Source organism: Ranitomeya imitator, chromosome 7 (genome assembly GCF_032444005.1).
Source record: "Ranitomeya imitator isolate aRanImi1 chromosome 7, aRanImi1.pri, whole genome shotgun sequence".
NCBI lineage: Eukaryota > Metazoa > Chordata > Amphibia > Anura > Dendrobatidae > Ranitomeya > Ranitomeya imitator.
This window is the reverse complement of record NC_091288.1, coordinates 26,855,106-26,878,643: the sequence shown is the minus strand read 5'-3', so window position 1 is coordinate 26,878,643 and position 23,538 is coordinate 26,855,106. Positions and strand designations below refer to the sequence as shown.

Below are 23,538 nucleotides of genomic sequence, written 5' to 3'. Positions count from 1 at the left end.
ACCACTGCCGCCTGCAGGATCCTTCTGCCCAGGCTGGCGTCCGCCGAAGCCTAGGTATGTACCTTGTAAAGTTCGGCGAAACGTGTGAATGGAAGACCAGGTTGCCGCTTTGCAAAGCCGTCGGCGAAAGCCCTGTGACGTACCGCACAGGAAGCGCCGACTGCCCGGGTAGAGTGAGCGCTTTATCTCAGGAGGGGGCACTCTGCTCTTGACCCTGTAAGCTTCCGTTCTGATCCAGCGAGCAATAGTCGCCTTGGGAGCCGGCAGGCCTCTACGCGCGCCATCAGGGATGGCAAAAAGAGAATCCATCTTTTGGAAAGCGGCCGTGCTAGCCAGGGAGATTCTCACTGCCCTGACGAGGTCCAGCCTGTTCAACGATCGCTCCAGAGGATGAGGCGGAGCTGGACAAAAGGAAGGTAGCACGATGTCCTCGTTGAGGTGGAAAGGTGAAAACCACCTCGTGAAGGAAGGCGGAGGCCTGGGACCACCTTGTCCTGGTGGAAGATCAAGAAAGGTCGGCAAACGAAAACGCAGCGGATCGAAGTGATGGACCTGAGAAAAACCACCTTCCGAGATAGAACTGACAGGGAAAACTCCCTGAGAGGCTCAAAGGGGGAAACCCCTAAGAAAGACCAGCACAACCCTTAAATAGTAACAAAGAGAAAAAGAGTTTGTAGCCAGCTCACCGGTAAATCACCGCAGGTGCACGGAACTCCGCTGCAGGAAGACGATCCAATCATCAGAGAAAAGAAAAAAAAAGTTGAATTCCAGCTCCTTAAAACATGACGTTTATTGTATCCAAATAAAAAATCCAAATGTCCATGGTGTGCAACCTCCCACCGGTAAGTGCCTGGGATGACAGAGATAAACGGCTACGCGTTTCGATCGGAGTGATCTTTATCAAAGCCATACCTGGATCAGGCAGCTTCTCCTACTTATAAGGAGGCTCACCCAACCAGATCATTCATTTGAGTCACATGGCAATTTGACAGGTCCTTTCATCTAAAATCATTGTTCTATATGTAACAACATAACAAAAATAAAGGATTAAAATCACATTCAGCAATAATGTAACATAACTTCATGTCTTTTATTCAATCCTGTTGGGACACAGGTGTTCAATTGGAAAATCCAATATGCTTCTCGTGTGAGAAGCCGGCGTCTAATGTCACCACCCCGACTAGGGGTATTAACCCGTTCTATGCCCTGAACCTGAAGAGTGACAGTGCTGCGTGCATGGTGCCTAACAAAATGTTTGGATGCTGCTGATATATTCCTGTCATTATTCTGAGTGTTACCTAGGTCATATAAGTGTTCCCTAATGCGTGTTTTCAATTTTCTGGACGTACAGCCCACATACGACAGGTTACACTCTATACATTTGATTTTGTATACCACATTGCAAGAATTACAATTGATGTACTGCTTTATATCAAATTTGATAGTTTCATCCGCATTATAAAATGTCTTTTCAATACTGGCGAATTTACATGTGCTACAATTTCGTGTGCCACACCTGAAAAATCCTGGATAATTTAACCAGGTTCTGATGGATTTATTTTTGGAGCAGAACAAGCTAGGGGCTATTTTATTACCAATGGTCGGGGCTCTTCTCGACACCACATTAATGCCAGAATTTAGTATGTTATACAGCTGCGGATCTTCATATAAAATAGGTAAATATCTGTTGACAATATCTCTAATTCTAGCGAACTGCGGGCTATATTGAAAGCATATGTATGGCTTTTGTTCCATTTGTAAATTTCTATGCTTTTGTGCTGTAACTAGTTCTTTACGATCTTTTCCTGCTACTATTTTTTTGGCCCGATTAATTGTCCATTGAGGGTATTGTCGATATGTTAATTTATTTGCTATTTGCTCGATTTCACCCTTGAGATCTTTTTCTGAACTGCAATTCCTTTTAATCCTGGTGAACTCACCCACCGGAATTGATTTAATTGTATGCCTGCTATGGCTGCTTTTGGCATGCAGTATTGTGTTACCCCTCACTGGCTTGTGATGTGTTCTGGTGACGATATTTGAATCTATTTGCCCCGTGAGCTCCAGATCTAGAAATGATATACTTTTGCTATCTGCCCTATGCGTGAATCTAATATTGTACTCATTCTGATTCAGGTACTCCATGAAGCGCGGTATGGCAGACACATCACCCTCCCATATCATGAGCGTATCATCAATGTATCTGCCATACCACGCCACATATTCCAAATACGGATTGTTCACGGAAAAAACGCACTCCATCTCCCAGAAGGACATAACCAAATTAGCAAGGGAGGGAGAGTATTTCGCACCCATGGCCACTCCAGCTTGCTGCATATAAAATTGATTATCAAATGCAAAAAAATTACTAGTGAGCAAAAAATGTATTACCATCAGCAGATATTCAATCAAATCCTCAGAATACTGACTGAATTTGACAAGGTGATATTGGATCGCTCTTATTGCTAGATCGTGCGGGATGCATGTATATAAAGATATAACGTCGCAGCAGAGCCAGGAATAATTTTTTTGCCATATCTTACCATCAAAAATACGTAATACCTCCTTAGAGTCTTTTATATATCCAGGGGAACGTTTTACAAGTGGCTGGAGGAGAGAGTCTACCCATTGACAGAGTCTTTCATTGCAGGACCCGATTCCAGATACTATGGGTCGCATTGGGGGAATCCCCTCTTTTTTATGTATTTTAGGGACCCCATATATTATAGGAGTGACTGGACATTCAACTATTAGATATTCCATTTGTGTTTTAGTTAATACCCCCAGATCGAATCCCTCCTTGATAATGACATCTCTCTTTTTAATAATTTCTTGTGAGGGATTATTTGTTAGTTTCTTATACGTGATTTGATCAGATAATAGTTCCAGCATTTTTTTCTGATAGTCCACTGTGTCCAATACCACTACCACCCCTCCCTTATCTGACATTTTAATTGTAAGATCTGGCATATTTTGTAGCTCTCTTATAGCGTTACGTTTTTTTATAGATATATTCTTAGGGTTGTATTTATTATTAGTTTTTATTTCCTTGTTTAATTGTCTGAGTTCCCTTTCTATGTTTTCTTGAAATTTGTCCATACACTCAGATCTGGCCTGGATTGGATAATAGTAGGGATTTTTTGTAGTAAAATTCTTGGAAACATGCACCCGGTCACTATCCAGCAATGTATCTGAGCTGAGATCTTGTAGCGCAATTAGTGCTACTTGTTCTTTGAAGTCCATCTGTGAGTACTCATTATCCACCATAGGTGGTGCTACAGATCCTTCCTGACTTAATTCCTCTTCAGTATTTTGCTCCTGATAAAAATGTTTTCTGATGGTCAGGTTGCGGATAAATTTATTAGTGTCCATAATTGTTGCAAATAGGTCAAAATCCTGGTCAGATACATTGCTGGATAGTGACCGGGTGCATGTTTCCAAGAATTTTACTACAAAAAATCCCTACTATTATCCAATCCAGGCCAGATCTGAGTGTATGGACAAATTTCAAGAAAACATAGAAAGGGAACTCAGACAATTAAACAAGGAAATAAAAACTAATAATAAATACAACCCTAAGAATATATCTATAAAAAAACGTAACGCTATAAGAGAGCTACAAAATATGCCAGATCTTACAATTAAAATGTCAGATAAGGGAGGGGTGGTAGTGGTATTGGACACAGTGGACTATCAGAAAAAAATGCTGGAACTATTATCTGATCAAATCACGTATAAGAAACTAACAAATAATCCCTCACAAGAAATTATTAAAAAGAGAGATGTCATTATCAAGGAGGGATTCGATCTGGGGGTATTAACTAAAACACAAATGGAATATCTAATAGTTGAATGTCCAGTCACTCCTATAATATATGGGGTCCCTAAAATACATAAAAAAGAGGGGATTCCCCCAATGCGACCCATAGTATCTGGAATCGGGTCCTGCAATGAAAGACTCTGTCAATGGGTAGACTCTCTCCTCCAGCCACTTGTAAAACGTTCCCCTGGATATATAAAAGACTCTAAGGAGGTATTACGTATTTTTGATGGTAAGATATGGCAAAAAAATTATTCCTGGCTCTGCTGCGACGTTATATCTTTATATACATGCATCCCGCACGATCTAGCAATAAGAGCGATCCAATATCACCTTGTCAAATTCAGTCAGTATTCTGAGGATTTGATTGAATATCTGCTGATGGTAATACATTTTTTGCTCACTAGTAATTTTTTTGCATTTGATAATCAATTTTATATGCAGCAAGCTGGAGTGGCCATGGGTGCGAAATACTCTCCCTCCCTTGCTAATTTGGTTATGTCCTTCTGGGAGATGGAGTGCGTTTTTTCCGTGAACAATCCGTATTTGGAATATGTGGCGTGGTATGGCAGATACATTGATGATACGCTCATGATATGGGAGGGTGATGTGTCTGCCATACCGCGCTTCATGGAGTACCTGAATCAGAATGAGTACAATATTAGATTCACGCATAGGGCAGATAGCAAAAGTATATCATTTCTAGATCTGGAGCTCACGGGGCAAATAGATTCAAATATCGTCACCAGAACACATCACAAGCCAGTGAGGGGTAACACAATACTGCATGCCAAAAGCAGCCATAGCAGGCATACAATTAAATCAATTCCGGTGGGTGAGTTCACCAGGATTAAAAGGAATTGCAGTTCAGAAAAAGATCTCAAGGGTGAAATCGAGCAAATAGCAAATAAATTAACATATCGACAATACCCTCAATGGACAATTAATCGGGCCAAAAAAATAGTAGCAGGAAAAGATCGTAAAGAACTAGTTACAGCACAAAAGCATAGAAATTTACAAATGGAACAAAAGCCATACATATGCTTTCAATATAGCCCGCAGTTCGCTAGAATTAGAGATATTGTCAACAGATATTTACCTATTTTATATGAAGATCCGCAGCTGTATAACATACTAAATTCTGGCATTAATGTGGTGTCGAGAAGAGCCCCGACCATTGGTAATAAAATAGCCCCTAGCTTGTTCTGCTCCAAAAATAAATCCATCAGAACCTGGTTAAATTATCCAGGATTTTTCAGGTGTGGCACACGAAATTGTAGCACATGTAAATTCGCCAGTATTGAAAAGACATTTTATAATGCGGATGAAACTATCAAATTTGATATAAAGCAGTACATCAATTGTAATTCTTGCAATGTGGTATACAAAATCAAATGTATAGAGTGTAACCTGTCGTATGTGGGCTGTACGTCCAGAAAATTGAAAACACGCATTAGGGAACACTTATATGACATAGGTAACACTCAGAATAATGACAGGAATATATCAGCAGCATCCAAACATTTTGTTAGGCACCATGCACGCAGCACTGTCACTCTTCAGGTTCAGGGCATAGAACGGGTTAATACCCCTAGTCGGGGTGGTGACATTAGACGCCGGCTTCTCACACGAGAAGCATATTGGATTTTCCAATTGAACACCTGTGTCCCAACAGGATTGAATAAAAGACATGAAGTTACGTTACATTATTGCTGAATGTGATTTTAATCCTTTATTTTTGTTATGTTGTTACATATAGAACAATGATTTTAGATGAAAGGACCTGTCAAATTGCCATGTGACTCAAATGAATGATCTGGTTGGGTGAGCCTCCTTATAAGTAGGAGAAGCTGCCTGATCCAGGTATGGCTTTGATAAAGATCACTCCGATCGAAACGCGTAGCCGTTTATCTCTGTCATCCCAGGCACTTACCGGTGGGAGGTTGCACACCATGGACATTTGGATTTTTTATTTGGATACAATAAACGTCATGTTTTAAGGAGCTGGAATTCAACTTTTTTTTTCTTTTCTCTGACAACCCTTAAATCCCATGAATCCACAGAGGCCCTGTACAGAGGGACAGCGTGGACCGCGTGGGAACCTGGCCCTTTAGGGAACTAAGAGCGAAGCCGGAATCCAGTCCTGCCTGAGGGAGAACCAAATGGAAGGCAGGGAAAAGGACATATGTGAAAAGCGGTTTGACTCACACCAACGAAAGTAAGCCTTCCAGGTACAATAGTAGATCCTGGAAGACAAAGGCTTCCTAGCCTGGATTATAGTGTGACTCATCCGGGCCAAAAGGCCGGGCGCTCTTAGAACTGTGGAGTCCACAGCCGTGCCGATAAACTGAGCGACCGATAATTCGGGTGGCAGATCGGACCCTGGGACAGCAGATCGAGTCGCCAGGGGCGTCCGCGAGAAGACTGACGATCTCCGCAAACCAAGACCTCCTGGGCCAATCCGGGACTATCAGAATGACCGGCACCCCTTCCGCCTTGATCTTTGTCGACAGCTTGGAAAGCAAGGGAAGGGGTGGGAACCAAAAGGGGAGCACGAACTGCGACCAAGGAATGGCCAGAGTGTCAACACCACTGCGAGAGGGTCGCGGGACCTTGGGAAGACCCGAGGGACCTTCCTGTTCAATCGGGACGCCGTGAGGTCCACCTCCGGAGTCCCCCATCGAAGAGCAATCCGATAAGAGACCTCCTGAAGAAAGGACCATTCCCCTGCTGCGAGGCCCTCGCGGCCGAGGATGTCGGCGGCCTAAATATCCACGCCGGGGACATGCACTGCGGATCTCACCAGGACCGTTGCCTCTGTCCAAAGGAGGATCCTGGAATCTCGGCCGAGGACAGAGAACTCGGAGTCCACCCCTGGTGGTTTACATATGCCACTGCTGTGTCATTGTCTGTCTCATTGTCTGTCTGGATTCGAATTGGCAGGCTGCTGAGAATCCTTACCCAGTGAAGGAAAGACAGAAAGATGATCCGGAACTCGAGGACATTGATCGGCAGAGAGGACTCCTGCGCCGACCAACAACCCTGAAAAGAACAGGTGACAAAGCCCCGCGCCTCCGCCGAGTAGGCTGGCGTCCGTCGTCACCACCTGCCAGGGAACTGGAAGGAAGGATATGCTGTGAAGAATCTGCTCTGGGATAAGAGAAGTGACCTCGGCCACCAGTCGAGGAACCGTTTGAGCCGGGAGAAAGCCGTATCGGACGATGCAGGGAGAAGACAGACCTGTCCCCCTGTGATAGAATAGCCTGTTGAAGAAGTCTGGAATGAAAGGGGCGAAGGGAAATCGCTTCCGATGTTGCAATCAACCTCCTTAGGATCTTTATGGCCCATCGGAAAAGGAGGGGAGCCGAGAACCCTGGAGCAAGCAAACTTCCCGACAAAGGCGGGATATCCTGTCTTCGGGAAGGAAGACTCTGGTCTGACAATTGTCGAAGAACATGCCCAGAGATACGAGGCACTGAAAAAGAACAAGATAGAACGTCTTCCTGATGACGAGCCACCCGCAACGGCTAGAGTGTGGGGGAAGATGGATAGACTTCCGGGAGCCTGAAACCGAAATTCCTGAGCCTCCATGGAAGCGATTACTGAACGAGGGAATATCATCCTGAAGTGTCTCAGACGAAACTTCCTGATCAGCAATTTGAGATCCGGACTGGGACGAACCTTGTTGTCCTCTTTCAGTACCAAGAGATTCGAATTGAAGCCTGTGAACTGTTGAACCGTTCCTGTTCTGGGACGTGAACGATTACCCCGGATTTAAGGAGGGAAACAATGGCTGTAAAGAAACCCGGGAATAGAGCGGGGTCTCTTGGAGGTTGGGATTCGAAGAAAACGATCCCAGGGCCGTGAAATGAATCTATTTTGTATCGAGAGGATACAAGTTCCCTGACCCATGCGTCCTCTACTGAGGAGACCCAGACGTCCCTGAGGAACAGGAGACGGCTGCCCAGCCTGGGAAACGGGCTGGGGGCTAGTCGTGGGTCATGCTTAGGTGGAACTTCCAGTCCTGGACCTGGAGAATCTACCTTAGGAGTTGCGGGAACGCCAGGAAGGAGTGAGTCCGAAGAATGCCTTCTTCTCTTAACGTGCCTGTGGCCTCTGCTATTGCGAAGAGGAATCTGATGCCGCGAAACGACGAAATAAAGCCGAAAAGACCGAAGTTGCCGCCTAAGAAGGGAACTGGTGCCACCAGTGGCGTCCTTAATAATTTGGTCCAGCTTGGAACCGAAAAGACGTAATCCTTGAAAAAGGCAGACTTGTAAGGGACTTCTTTGATGACTCTTGAGCCAGAGCGACGGCTCCAACAACATTACTGGACGCCTGAGCGGCAGAAGACGCGACATCCAGGGAACAAATTATTCCTCGGCGTGAGTAATCTGGGTGGAAACTTCCGCCAGCCAGTCTAGTGGAGCTCCGGCTTGAATGCCCCAACGGAGTTGTTTAGCCCCTTCGGATACAGACTTGGAAACCCAAGTGGAAGCGAAAGCCAGGCATAGGGATGATGCGGCAGCTTCGAAAGCCGAATTCACAAAGGATTCCATGATCCTATATATGGAATCTGTCAGAGTCGCCCCACCGGACAGTGTGAGGACTATGTTGGTGGCAAGTCTAGCAGCCGGCGGATCCACAGAGGGAGAGGACGTTCTCTATTTCCTCTCATTCCGGTTGGCGATGAGATCCGGAGGAAAGAGATATTAGACTCCAAGACGCTTGCCTCTTTGAGAACGTCTGGTCGAATTCTGTCTCTGGCCAGAAGCTCCTCTATTCAGGATGAGGAGCGAATCCCTTGGGAGGTAGTTTAGAATCGTCTAAACGAAACCGCCTGATCTGCGGGTTCCGTAGAGGAATCTTTGATGCCACAGGTCAGATTGGACGCTCCAATGAGACTTTGAACCATATCCCTCTTGTTATGATTTGGTTCGACTCCGGCCCCAAATTATCCTCTGAAGGCGCATCAGAGAAAGCCTCGCCTGACTCCGGGGGGGGAGGATCAGGGGGAAGTCGACCACAGAAAAGGACCGTGGGGCGAGATGGACCGAGAAGAAAACTCAAACCGGCGTACCTGTCTGGATCTTTCGTGGCCTGTATAGGAAGACTCGGACGGAGCTTCTTGCGACCCGCTGGCTACTACAGAAGTCTGCAGGGGCAACCGATCGAGCACAGACACAAGGGTCTGGGACACCCGTGTGGGATCCGCTACTGATAGAGACAGAGGGGAGGCCCAGCCTGGGGTGGGGACTTCGCTCTGAGGCGGAGCAGCAGGGGGGGGGGGTCCTGGGCGGTGAACATAATGTCGGTTGCTGCAGGTCTGCCTGAGGGAAGCTTGCGGTTATAAGACGAACCCTGAAAGTGTTTCACAAAGGCACAGGCAAAAGTAGGAGGCCGGGAGCGACCTCCCTTAAAATTATACCGAACGGGCCCGAGGGAAAAGTCAGAAGATTAGGGGACAGAGAGGGGGCAGGGGATTGTGTCAGTCTGCGGTGCAGAGCTACTCACGGCAGACGCTGCGGTTTCCAGATGGAAGGCTGCACGGCTTGAAGATGCTCCTCAGGAATGATGAGAACAGGCAGACACATCTGGGGCACTCTCTTGTCCGAAACTTGCTGCAGGCCTGAAGAACAGCAGTGGGGAGATGCGAGGACACCATAAATTTGCGCTCTTAAGATGGCGAAGAAAAACGTTTATGGCGCTGAAAAAAAAAAAAGTCTCTCTGGCTGCCTGGGAGTGGTGGGCGGGGCTTAGCTGCCAGGCCAAGAGCACCAAGATGGCGCCGGTGGGCGGACCTTGCCGATGATAGTCGGGCGGGAGAAAAGCCCGCCCGAGGGAAAGGAAGTGGGAGGAGATGCGGCGCCGGAAGTAGGCCCCGGAAGAAGCCGGGGCCTAAATTTGAGGCCGGTGACCGCCGGGAAGGGCCGCGGCGGCGGGTGCAGTGCGGACGCCGAGAAAAGCGGCGCGGTCGCCTGCAAGGCCGCTGCGCCGTGGCAAAAGGGCACAGTGAAGCCGGAGGAGGAAGCGGCGCGGTGCCTACAAAGCCGCTACGCCAGAAGAAAAAACGGTGCAGCCGCAGAGGAAAGCGGCGCGGCTGCTAGCGAGGCAGCCGCGCCGTGTCAGAAAAGAATAGTGCGGCCGCAAGAGGAGATCGGCGGGGACAGAAACAGCGCGGCCACAGGGAAAAAAAGGGCAGCGGCTGCTGCACGGCCGCTGCGCCGGGACAGAGCACAGTGCGGCTGAGGCAAGGCAGTGCGGCCGCCTGTAAGGCCAAGAACAGCGCGGCCGCCAAGGAAGTAGCGCGGCTGCCACGCGAATGGGGTGGCGACACCCGCCCCATAAGAAAATGTCAACCCAGTCTAGGCAGCCTGGAAAATATCCCAAGGGACCCCCAAATGACTACCCTGGAACTGAGGAAGGTACTTTGGAATACTTACCTAAAACATCCCACGCCGTCCTTACTAACCTCATTCCGGGGAAAATATCAGACGTCCAGGGAGCTGATGGACGTCCTCGTCTCCTCCGACCGACAGGCTCTGGTGGGCGAGTGGGTGGGGGACGGAGGCAGGACCGGACTTCTAAGCACGCTTGTGTGCTAGGATCTTGGTCCCGCTGTGGGATCTATGAGGATACGGGGTGGCAGTACACGCCGTACTCATAGTCCATAATGTGGGACTACAGGTGTGACTGCTCACCCTGTATCCCTCCGGAAAATCTGAAAAGAAACGACACACATTGAGGTAGATAAGGGTCTAATGAAAGACCCGTGTCCACCTCCTACTGACACTAAGCTAAACTGAATACCCTACTTCCTGTCAGTGGGGTGTACTCTGCAGAGGAGGAGCTAACTTTTTTATTTGCATAGTGTCAGCCTCCTAGTGGCAGCAGCATACACCCATGGTTCCTGTGTCCCCCAATGAAAGGCGATAGAGAAACAGGCCATGCACTGTATGTGCCCCTCGTGTCCACACTATAACACGGTTTATGCTTGCTTGGAACCTTTTCTCGAATGCTTGGCAGCATTACACAATGCCCCATATGTCCATGATGCACCAAGTGCCTGTACTGGGTTTCAACATTCATTCTGCACCAATAGCTCCTGTATAGGGAATCAAGCTGTTGGCTCAACCCTCCTAAGCAGTTTATATGGGCCTGAATGTAATCGAATCTCAGATATCAAGGTATGATTTTACTTAAGTTTTATTCTAAAGAAATCCACATTTTTCTTATATGTAAATGAGTCATTAAGATCTATGGGTCAAACATAGATCTCAGAGAATCTGCCTCCAGAGCTCATTGTAAATGAACATGGGCTTTACCAGTTGAGCTATGTAGATCAGACTGTCAGCCATTACATTGGTAACATCCCTTCATTTACAATAAGCTCTGGAGGCAGATTCTCTGGGAGATCTGTGTCTCACCCATAGAGTTTAACAGTTAACTTACATATTAATAAAAACATATTACATCTGGTAGACTGGGACAATATCCTCAGAAATAAGAATACAGATAATAAATGGGAAATGTTTAAGAACATCCTAAATAGGCAGTGTAAGCGGTTTATACCTTGTGGGAATAAAAGGACTAGAAAAAGGAAAAACCCAATGTGGCTAAACAAAGAAGTAAGACAGGCAATTAACAGTAAAAAGAAAGCATTTGCACTACTAAAGCAGGATGGCACCATTGAAGCTCTAAAAACTATAGGGAGAAAAATACTTTATCTAAAAAACTAATTAAAGCTGCCAAAAAGGAAACAGAGAAGCACATTGCTAAGGAGAGTAAAACTAATCCCAAACTGTTCTTCAACTATATCAATAGTAAAAGAATAAAAACTGAAAATGTAGGCCCCTTAAAAAATAGTGAGGAAAGAATGGTTGTAGATGACGAGGAAAAAGCTAACATATTAAACACCTTCTTCTCCACGGTATTCACGGTGGAAAATGAAATGCTAGGTGAAATCCCAGGTGAAATCCCAAGAAACAATGAAAACCCTATATTAAGGGTCACCAATCTAACCCAAGAAGAGGTGCGAAACCGGCTAAATAAGATTAAAATAGATAAATCTCCGGGTCCGGATGGCATACACCCACGAGTACTAAGAGAACTAAGTAATGTAATAGATAAACCATTATTTCTTATTTTTAGGGACTCTATAGCGACAGGGTCTGTTCCGCAGGATTGGCGCATAGCAAATGTGGTGCCAATATTCAAAAAGGGCTCTAAAAGTGAACCTGGAAATTATAGGCCAGTAAGTCTAACCTCTATTGTTGGTAAAATATTTGAAGGGTTTCTGAGGGATGTTATTCTGGACTATCTCAATGAGAATAACTGTTTAACTCCATATCAGCATGGGTTTATGAGAAATCGCTCCGGTCAAACCAATCTAATCAGTTTTTATGAAGAGGTAAGCTATAGGCTGGACCACGGTGAGTCATTGGACGTGGTATATCTCGATTTTTCCAAAGCGTTTGATACCGTGCCGCACAAGAGGTTGGTACACAAAATGAGAATGCTTGGTCTGGGGGAAAATGTGTGTAAATGGGTTAGTAACTGGCTTAGCGATAGAAAGCAGAGGGTGGTTATAAATGGTATAGTCTCTAACTGGGTCGCTGTGACCAGTGGGGTACCGCAGGGGTCAGTATTGGGACCTGTTCTCTTCAACATATTCATTAATGATCTGGTAGAAGGTTTACACAGTAAAATATCGATATTTGCAGATGATACAAAACTATGTAAAGCAGTTAATACAAGAGAAGATAGCATTCTGCTACAGATGGATCTGGATAAGTTGGAAACTTGGGCTGAAAGGTGGCAGATGAGGTTTAACAATGATAAATGTAAGGTTATACACATGGGAAGAAGGAATCAATATCACCATTACACACTGAATGGGAAACCACTGGGTAAATCTGACAGGGAGAAGGACTTGGGGATCCTAGTTAATGATAAACTTACCTGGAGCAGCCAGTGCCAGGCAGCAGCTGCCAAGGCAAACAGGATCATGGGGTGCATTAAAAGAGGTCTGGATACACATGATGAGACCATTATACTGCCTCTGTACAAATCCCTAGTTAGACCACACATGGAGTACTGTGTCCAGTTTTGGGCACCGGTGCTCAGGAAGGATATAATGGAACTAGAGAGAGTACAAAGGAGGGCAACAAAATTAATAAAGGGGATGGGAGAACTACAATACCCAGATAGATTAGCGAAATTAGGATTATTTAGTCTAGAAAAAAGACGACTGAGGGGCGATCTAATAACCATGTATAAGTATATAAGGGGACAATACAAATATCTCGCTGAGGATCTGTTTATACCAAGGAAGGTGACGGGCACAAGGGGGCATTCTTTGCGTCTGGAGGAAAGAAGGTTTTTCCACCAACATAGAAGAGGATTCTTTACTGTTAGGGCAGTGAGAATCTGGAATTGCTTGCCTGAGGAGGTGGTGATGGCGAACTCAGTCGAGGGGTTCAAGAGAGGCCTGGATGTCTTCCTGGAGCAGAACAATATTGTATCATACAATTAGGTTCTGTAGAAGGACGTAGATCTGGGGATTTATTATGATGGAATATAGGCTGAACTGGATGGACAAATGTCTTTTTTCGGCCTTACTAACTATGTTACTATGTTACATGGATTTCTCTGGAATAAAACATTGGATTACTGATATCAAATGCATTATTTTATTCAAGTCCTATAACCTGCATGCAACTGTAGATGGCTTAGAAGGGTTGATCCTACAAATTCCCTTTAAAAGTTTGTATGGGATCAGAAAAGAATTCATTTTCTGGGGATTAGCATGAAAAATGTAGTATCTAGTGATGAGCGAGTATTCTCGTTGCTCGGGTGATCTCCGAGTATTTGTTATTGCTCGGAGATATAGTTTTCATCACCTCAGTTGCATGATTTACGGCTTCCAGATATGCTGAATACATGTGAGGAATGCCTGTTTGTTAGGGAATTCCCACATGTATTCAGCGTATCTGGAAGCCGTAAATCATGCAGCTGAGGTGATGAAAACTATATCTATGAGCAATAACAAATACTCGGGAGGTCACCCGAGCGTGCTCGGGAAAACCCGAGCAACGAGTATACTCGCTCCTCACTAGTTGTATCCTTTTTGTGCTTCTATGAGAAAATGGGAAAGATTCAAGACACTTGAATAAAGAGTCCAACCTTGTTACAATTTCAGTCTCCTTGATTTCTGGTGAGAGATGCAGGAACTTTTCTTCACGTATTACCAATCAAGTAGAATAGGTGCCTTCTGATTTTTACATTCATAGGTAGAGGGTACAAAAAAAATGTGGTAAAATGAGTAGTCCCTTTTCCATAATTGACAACTTAAAACTTTTATAGGAGCCAAATATGGATGGAAAACTATTAGGTGGGAAGGTAAACGCAACCAATTGCCCACGTGACGGGTGCATCAGGCACCTGAGCTTGCCTTGTATGATTTTTTTTTTTGCAGACAGTCTCTAAAAAGTTCTCAGCGATAAGACACTGGACTAAGAATATTACTTTGACCACCAGGGCGGACGCCATGTAGAAGATTAAAAGGAAAACTGTTTGTTTCAAGTTATCAGTGGAAAGCCAAATGATTATATAGTGCGTGCTTGTGATGGTTCATCACAGATTGGGTGGAAGAAATCATTTTATTCATCTTTTTTTTTTATTAATAGGAAAGGTGCAATGTCCTCAGAACATGGAGTAGCTTCCCTTCTCAAAACCTCGCGCAGCATAATGTTCCCCAAAACCAGTCAGTGATCATCGCCGACTTGTAAATGTGTCACAATAAGTTAATCACTTTCATCAATAAACCAGTCGCATTAAACATGAAAAAAAGTACTTTAATAATTCAATAATTTTACATTTAAATTCTAAAAAGGGAACATAAAGCAGCGAATGACATTAAGAAGCCTGGAGGAACCGCCTTAAATTATATGTACAACTGGAAGGATCAGTCTGCAGTCAGCGCTATATACAGAATATACAAAATGACGCGAGGATCTGTTCACAGAGAGGTCTGAAAAGAACGGATTTGGTGGAAAGGATATAAGAAAAGTAACACAAAAGGGGCTGAAATTGTACAATAAAATGTGTAAAGTGAAAACTGCATCGACCTGACCGAACTCCTTCCCTACAAGCTGAAGTAGGTGTTAATGCTAGATTTGAAATAGCACCCACCCCCTTGTAAACTTAAAAAAGTCTTTGCACTTTCAAACCCAAAATGTTAAGATTTTTTTTTATGCAAGTCTAGAATATTGGTCAAAGTTATTTTTTTTCTTACAAATTTCATGCATTGGAAAAAAAAAATCCAAACAAAAAACCAACAAAAAACAGTTGACGAGGCAATTTAGGTACCATCTCCATATGAACAGAAGTTTATATAGTCTCTCCTATTCCCTGAGACAATAACCCCCCCCCCAAACAAGAGAAAGAAAGAAAAAAAAAAAAAAAAAAAAAAAAAAATCACAATACTGCTCTTTGATTGAGGTATGCAATAAAAAAAAAAAAAAATGACGACAACGCAGTGGATAATTCAATAGCATTACATTTTACCTGTCAAGCAGACATAATATTGGGCTCATTGCAGGGGAAAAAAAGTAGGCTTCAAAGTATTTTGTTTCACACTTGAGAGGAAGCAGAATTTACAAAATGTAACCAAATATATAAATGGCCGATACACTCTATAGACAGACCCTTTGTTAAAAAAGGTAAGTGGACACCTGGTACGTAAAGCACTATGTATATAGCAGCAAAAAGTCTAAGGGTGAAGTGAAGGGACTGCACACAAGTTCTTAAAAATAAATCCTATTCAGTTTCATTTCATTTAAAAATATCTCCACAAATAGGTACAAATAAGTCCTGTAACAGGAAAGGCTTCACACCGGAGGCTTAACCAGAACCATCGTGAGGGGGAGACCTCCACCGACATTGGAGATGTCGGAGAACACAGTTTGAGATCATGCCAAGTTTGTCCTGCATCTCGAATAGCTGGCTTCCCGAATACTTCCCCAACTCTTCTGGAGTAAAAAGTAGTGAAAGAGCATTGATCTGGGCCAAAATGTCTGGAGTGGCTGATTCCTCGAGAACAGGTGCTGTAGCCGAAGCCTCTGGTAAATCTAGGACGGTGAGAAGCATAAATTGTGTAAAAATAAACTAAACAACAAGAGATGTCTACATTCGGCAACAATGCTTAAAGGGAGTCAACATTCATGGGATGTGCATGGAAGAATAAGCTTAGCCCTTCACTATGGCACAGATAACGGCAGAAAGAGGGATTTTTGGTTCTTACCGTAAAATCTCTTTCTTGGAGCCTTCATTGGGGTACACAGGTAACCATGGGGTGTATGCGGTTATCAGCAGCAGCATACACCCATGGTTCCTGTGTCCCCCAATGAGAGGCGATAAAGAAAAATAAAAATAAATCCTCCCCGGCAGTATACACCCTTCGACAGGCACCAGGCAACTCGGTGCAAAAGCAGTAGTAGGAACAAGGATAAACAACTCAACCTATGTACCAACCCACAACAACGGCACATTGGCCAATACGGTACAACATAAAGGGAGGGTGCTATGTCCCCCAATGAAGGCTCCAAGAAAGATTTTACGGTAAGAACCAAAAATCCTTTTTTCCTCGCTTCATTGGGGGACACTGGTAACCATGGAACGTCCAAAAGCAGTCCCCAGGGCGGGATAATAATAATAATAATAATAATAATTAGAGAACTAGGTTAGCCGGTATGAAACCGCCACCTGCAGTATCTTCCTACCCAGGCCTGCATCCGCAGAAGCCCGAGTGTGCACCTTGTAGAATTTCACAAAGGTGTGGATGGACGACCAAGTTGCGGCCTCGCAAACCTGCGAGGCTGTAGCTTGGTGATGAACTGCCCAAGAAGCTCCCACAGCCCAGGTAGAGTGAGCCCTCACCCCCAGGAGAGGCTGTTTGTCTTGAAAATGGTATGCCTCCAGGACCGCCGAACGGATCCACCGAGCAATTGTGGACTTAGAGGCGGGAAGCCCCTTCTGACGACCTTTCCGAGATGACAGAGGGTCGGACTGATGAAAAGGAGCAGTTCTGGCAAAGTAGACTCTGATAGCCCTGACCACATCCAAATTGTGGAGAGATTACTCCAAAGGATGAACTGGGGAAGGGCACAAAGAAGAAAGGACGATGTCTTCATTGATGTGAAAAGCCAAAACCACCTTTGGCAGAAAAGGGACACACCGAAGGACAACTTTGTCCTGATGAAGGACCAGAAAGGGAGAACGACAGGACAACGCCACCAACTCGGAAACTCTCTTGATCGAGGTGATTGCGAACAAAAAAGCAACTTTCCAGGAAAGAAGTGAAAAAAAGATGTCCCGAATCGGTTCAAAAGGTGTACACTGGAGGGCACCGAGCACAAGGTTGAGGTCCCAAGGAGCGACCGGAGGATGGTAAGGAGGTGCAACATGATCAACCCCCTGAAGGAAGGTTCTCACCTGTGGGAGAGAAGCAAGGTCTCTTTGAAAGAGAATTGACAAGGCAGAAAACTGACCCTTTAACGTGCTCAGGGAGAGGTTCGAATCTAGACCCGACTGAAGAAATCAGAGAAGCAAAGGAAGGGAAAAAACCATAGGGGATAGACCGTTGACGTCACACCATCGGAAAAAGGCCTTCCAACATCTATGGTAGATACGGGAAGATGCCGGTTTCCTAGCTCTTATGGTTGGTATGACACGTTGAGAAAAACCTGCATCCTTCAGGATCGCGGTCTCAATGGCCATACCATTAAATTCAGAGACCAAGAACTCGAATGGAAAAGGGGACCCTGCGATAGAAGATCCAGACGGACTGGGAGCCTCCAAGGTACGTCCGATAACATGTTCACTAGCTCCGCATACCAGACCCTGCGGGGCTAATCTGGAGCTACTAAGAACGGGAACACCCTCTGACTATCTTCTTTACGACCCTTGGAAGCAAGGAAGGAGGTGGGAACAGGTAAGGCATCTGAAACTGGGCCCACAAGAGCGTCGCAGCCAACGGACCTCGCATCCTGGGATCTGTATACGTACTGGTGAACCTTGTGGTTTGCTCGGGAGGCCATTAGGTCGACGTCCTGCACGCCCCACCTTTGGCAAATCTGGTCGAAGACAGCGGGGAGAAGAGCCCACTCGCCTGACACGAGTCACTGACGGCTGAGAAAGTCTGCTTCCCAATTGTTCACCCCTGGGATGTGGACAGCTAATATTTTGCCACCTCCGTCATGACTTGCTTGCTGCGAGTCCCTCCCTGATGGTTTATGTAAGTCACAGCTGTGGCGCTATCCGACTGAATGCGGACTGGTTTTCCCGAGAGGAGGGGCTGCCAGCAGAAGAGGGCTAGAAAAATAGCCCTGATTTCCAAGAGACTGATCGGGAGGCGTGCCTCGAGAAGTCCAGTGCCCATGGGCTGTGAGGTGGTGAAGACCTGCCAGCGGAAGGGGAGAAATGATTTCCCACGCAGAATGGAAGTGGATAGCGTCCACCAAGTGAGAGACTGTCTCACATCAAGAGGGAGGTGAACTGGGCGGTCTAAGGAGAGTGGATTCCTGTCCCAAACTGACAGAAGGGCCAGCTGGAGAGGGTGAGTGGAACTGAGCATAAGGGACCGCTTCCATGGAAGCGACCATCTTGCCCAGAACCCTCATGCCGAGCAGTAGAGGAGTAGGACGCTTTAGGACTTTGATGCCCCTCCGAAGGGAGAGTAATTTCTCCCTTGGGAGGAAGACCTGAGCCTGAATGGTGTCGAATTCCATGCCCAGGAATTCTAGACGCTGGGTCGGAATCAAGGTGGACTTTTCTTCGTTGATTATCTAACTGAGGCGAGTTAACGTGTCCAGGGTGATCTGGAGACTGCAACAGCAGTCGCGGCGAGATGGACCCTTTACGAGATCGTCGAGATAGGGGATTACGAGAATCCCCTTCAACCGAAGGATGGCCATGACTGCCGCCATTAACTTGGTAAAGACTCTGGGGGCGGACGCCAAGCCGAAAGGAAGAGCCGTGAATTGGAAATGTTGGTCTTGGATCGCGAAACGAAGGAACCTCTAATGAACACAAATCGGAATGTGTAGATACGCATCCCGAATGTCCAGAAGACAGAAATTCTCCCGGTTCCATGGAGGCGATTCCCGAGAGCAAAGACTCCATCTTGAAGTGCCGAATCCGGAGGTCGCGGTTCAACCGTTTGAGGTCCAAAATTGGGCGAAGAGAGCAGTCTTTTTTCGGAACTACAAATAGATTTGAGTAAAAACCGTAAAACTGCTGGTTGGAAGGTACTGGGACGATTACCCCTGAGGCGAGAAGGGAATCGACCGCCTGAAAAAGCCCTGGGACATGGGAGGGCTGTTTAGGTGGAAGGGAGACGAAAAACAGTCTTCCTGGGGGCGACGAAAATTCTATTTTGTAACCTGATGTGACAATCTCCTGACCCAGGTGTCGTCCACCGATAACCAAGGCTCTGTGAACAGAAGAAGCCTGCCTCACCACCCTGGAAAGATTTCCAGGTGGGGGTGACCCGTAATTTGGAAGAAAATCTGTGGTCGCGAGAACCGGAAGATTTGGAGGAGCGGCCTTTAGCTCTCCAGTGAGGGGTAGGCCTGAAAGGCGGCTTCCTTCGGTCCCTTTGAGTGGAAGACTGGTCATTCTGAGAGGCATCGCCTGAGGAGGGGAAGGAGCGAAAGGGGCAAAAGGAATGGGGTCCCTTTCTATTGAAGGGACACCTAGGCTTAGATTGCGAAAGAGAAGCGCTCTTACCACCCGTGGCGTCCGAGATCATTTGGTCTAGCTGCGCTCCACAGAGCCTGGATCCCTGGAAAGGCAAACCTGTGAGGGATTTTTTGGAAGCGGGATCTGCGTTCCACGCCTTCAGCCAGAGGACACAGCGAATGGCAACAATATTGCTGATTGCCCTTGCAGACCAAGCAGCCGCATCCAGAGAAGAATTCAGAAGGTACTTTCCAGCCAGTGAAATCTGATCTGCTAGCTCCTGTGCCGGAGGCGAAGCTACAATACCTCTGCGTGGGGCTTTGGCCCAGACTGAGACAGCTTTTGCCACCCAGGTAGAGTCGAAATTGGGGCAGAGAGAGGTACCAGAAGCTTCAAAAGCTGATTTGGTTAGAGCCTCAATTTGTCTGTCCGTGGGGTCCTTTAGAGACGCCGCGTCAGGAATGGACAGCACTGTCTGGGAGGATAATCTAAACACAGGTGGATCTACCTTAGGAGATTCGGACCATTTGCTAACAAGGTCTGCAGCAAACTGGTATAAAATGTCTAAACGTTTCCTCCCTGGAAAACGTTTACCAGGGTGTTCCCAGTGTCTAGACGTAGTGTTATCAAATTCCTTATTATTGGGAAAAACTCTAGAAGGACGCTTCATCTGTTTGAAAGAAACGGAGATGTCCTGAGAAGCTGTCTATTCCTCCTTAAGCTCAAGCATTTGAATAATGGCTGAGATAAGGCTGTCAATCACATCCTGCGTTGCGGAAGTCTGATCTGCATCTGAGTCAGTATCCGACTGAGAGGATACATCTGACCAGACGTCCGCCTCCGAAGAGGGGGAACGGGTAGAAAGCGGTATTCCGGCTGACGCAGTTGGATTCGGGTGTAAGTGGATGAAGAACTAAACAGAAAAGGCTTTCTGGTTCTTTTCTCAAGTCTGCCCCCGTGAGGGTCTTGGACAGGTGCGAGCGAATCGCTGTGAGAAGCGTTCGTGGCACTGGTGGCAGTAGTCAGCAGTGGATTACGTTCTAGTACCTGAACCAAGAACTGAGATACTTTAGTCAGGTCGGAGACTGACAGACATTGCAACAGCCCACGCCGGGGGAGTGCACTCATCCCGAGCATTAGGAGCCTCCTGAGAGACAGACATGATCGCGATGCACAGGAGGCAGCTGGCCGGGAAAGAACAGGCTGCGAGCATCTGCTCGTGCAGATAATGTGCCGAACAGTGGGGCGTCGTCGCTGAAGAGAAACCAAGCGCCAGAAAAAGGGGGGTGTGGCCCACCGGAGCGCGGCCAATACAAGCGCTGGGCTGCAAGCGAGGCGTGTCCAGAGCTGGGGGATGAGGAAGAAGAAGGGGCGCAGCCTCCCAGGGCAGACACTTGCCGGAAAGGAATAAGGAAAAAGTGCGCTGCGAGGAAAGATCCACCTCTCGTGTCTCCCCTTTTCCCCATAGTTTGTAAGCTTGCGAGCAGGGCCCTCACTCCTCTTGGTATCTATTTTGAACTGTGATTTCTGTTATGCTGTAATGTCTATTGTCTGTACAAGTCCCCTCTAGAATTTGTAAAGCGCTGCGGAATATGTTGGCGCTATATAAATAAAAATTATTATTATTATTATAATAAGAGGCACAAGATTTAAATAAAAGAGCACCTGATGGCCCCCGAACCCCCTAGCCCAGTAACGGAGCACCCGTGCAGCGGCGAGTGCTGTTGGATAATATGGTTAAGTGCCCCTGCATGGAGATTGCAACGATTTGGGGACGGGGGGGGGGGCGGCTGATGTTGCCTGAAGATCTTCTTACCATATATCCATCAATCTCTCTATATATCTCTATCTCTCTATATATCTCTATCTCTCTATATATCTCTATCTCTCTATATATCTCTATCTATCTCTATCTCTCTATCTATATATCTCTATCTATCTATCTATATATCTCTATCTATCTATATATCTCTATCTCTCTATCTATCTCTATCTCTCTATCTATCTCTATCTCTCTATCTATCTCTATCTCTCTCTATATCTCTATCTATCTCTATATCTCTATCTATCTCTATATCTATCTATCTATATATCTCTATCTATATATCTCTATCTATATATCTCTATCTATATATCTCTATCTATCTATCTCTACCTATATACCGGCACAGAAGACGGCGTCAACCCCTTAAAAGGGGGAAGGTCACTGCAAGTGACCACCCTCTTCCACAGCCCACTCCGTGGAGGGATGGAGGGGTGGGGGGGAGGGGGTAGGACGGGCGAGCGAAAGTAAGCATGAACACCCCAGGGTGACATGAAACAAAGTCCTGTCCAGCGGTTCCGAAAGGGTGCTATGTGGGTGATACCACACTGCTCTCTCGATCGCTTAATGCGGGGAATCAGGGTGAGAAGAACTGCACCCTGTGACCCCCAGAAGTGTATCTGAAACTAAAAGGAAAAGGATTAATAAACACACACAATCCCTGAAAGAAAAAGAAATGCGGATCTGCTTTTAGATCCGGGTCCGCCTCCTACAGACACTAAGCAAAAACTAAGTTGCCTGGTACCGGTCGGAGGGTGTATACTGACACGGAGGAGTTATTTTTCTTTATTTGCATAGTGTCAGCCTCCTAGTGACAGCAGCATACACCCATGGTTGCCTGTGTCCCCCAATGAAGCGAGAAAGAAATCACCACAGTGAAAAGAAGGGAAGACAACCCATTCTTTGGTTACCAGACCACTAACACTGGTGATTAGCTATAGCAGACGCATCTGAGGATGCAACCTCAAGGTTTGCTCGAAAACCAGTCAAAACCAATATGGCCCCTTATATGAAAAGGGTATGATAGTCTGCAGTGGTCATGACAAGCTGAGAGCTGTAGATACCCGAACACTGGAGAGCACAGAGAAGCGAGTCAGTCTGGACACCGTATATCTGGCACATAATATATCTGGCAATAACCATTCTGATGCCTCACCACCACCCAAGCTGCCATCTCACCACCACCAGAGATGCTGCACCCTTGACCTTCTGTCTTTTCCCCATTACCCCGTAGAATGTAAGTCCACAAGGACAGGGTCCTCTCCCCTCTGCACCAGTCTGTCACTGTAAATTAGTTTACTGTAAACGATATCTATAACCCTGTACGTAACCGCTTCTCATGTACAGCACCATGGAATTAATGGTGCTATATAAATAAATAATAATAGAGAAGTCCCTTTGATAGGGAATGTAGGTAGATAGTGAGCCCCATTGGGGACTGTGCCGATAATATCTGTAAAGCGCTGTGGCATTAATGGAGCTATTAAAGTAAAATAAATAAATACCTGTCTCAATCTTCTCTTCCTCATCAGCAGGTGCCAATTTTTCAGCAACACAGTTAAGAGCTTTCTCTGCTTCATCGAGAGCAGCGAATTCATCATAACCTTTAGACTTGGTCTAAAAAAAAAAAAAAAAAAAGGATGATTTTATTCTGGCTCAGGACACCACTATCCAGCATTTCTATTCATGCCCTGTATTAACCCTTACCTGCTGCTCATGGTAGTTTCGCAGGGCCTTTTTGACTGTAGAAATCTTTGGAGACCGGATTGGCAGAGTTTTTATTTCACATGGGGTTAGAGTACTAAGGTCACCGATTGTTTTAATGTTTTTAGCACGAATCAGTTGTCCTACACCTCTTGCCCTTCAGGGGGGGGGAAAAAAATAAATTAGACTTAATGTAAGACGTTCCCTGCTTACATACTGAAATGGACAGTGCAGTCGGAGGCCAATAACAGTGTAGAGCAGAGATGAGAAAAGTGGGGCCCATGGGCCACATGCAGATTTTTGGTTGCTCCGCTGCGGAACACCGATTGGTGGAAGCCAAAGGGCTGAATACAGTGGCACCCTGCAGCATGCGATTGCCCTCTGCCCGGCATCCACTTTATTCCTTAGGATGCAGATACTGGTGAATACAATGATGGAGCAGGAAACCTGT

At 46.0% G+C, this 23,538-nt stretch overlaps 1 protein-coding gene across 2 annotated transcripts in view; it reads right to left on the bottom strand.

Annotated features, from left to right (window-relative positions):
- Positions 1-14,655: 14,655 nt before the first annotated feature.
- Positions 14,656-23,538, bottom strand: part of RIF1 (replication timing regulatory factor 1) — a 42,562-nt gene continuing 33,679 nt past the window's right edge. The window contains exons 34-36 of one of the 2 annotated variants that reach the window (XM_069732909.1): positions 23,091-23,244; positions 22,889-23,000; positions 14,656-15,951 (exon numbers count right to left, since the gene is read on the bottom strand). In XM_069732909.1, coding sequence (XP_069589010.1) covers positions 15,725-15,951; positions 22,889-23,000; positions 23,091-23,244 — 493 coding nt within the window. In that variant the 3' untranslated portion in view covers positions 14,656-15,724. The remainder of the gene's footprint in view (positions 15,952-22,888; positions 23,001-23,090; positions 23,245-23,538) is intronic. The other variant, XM_069732908.1, reaches the window with a different exon arrangement.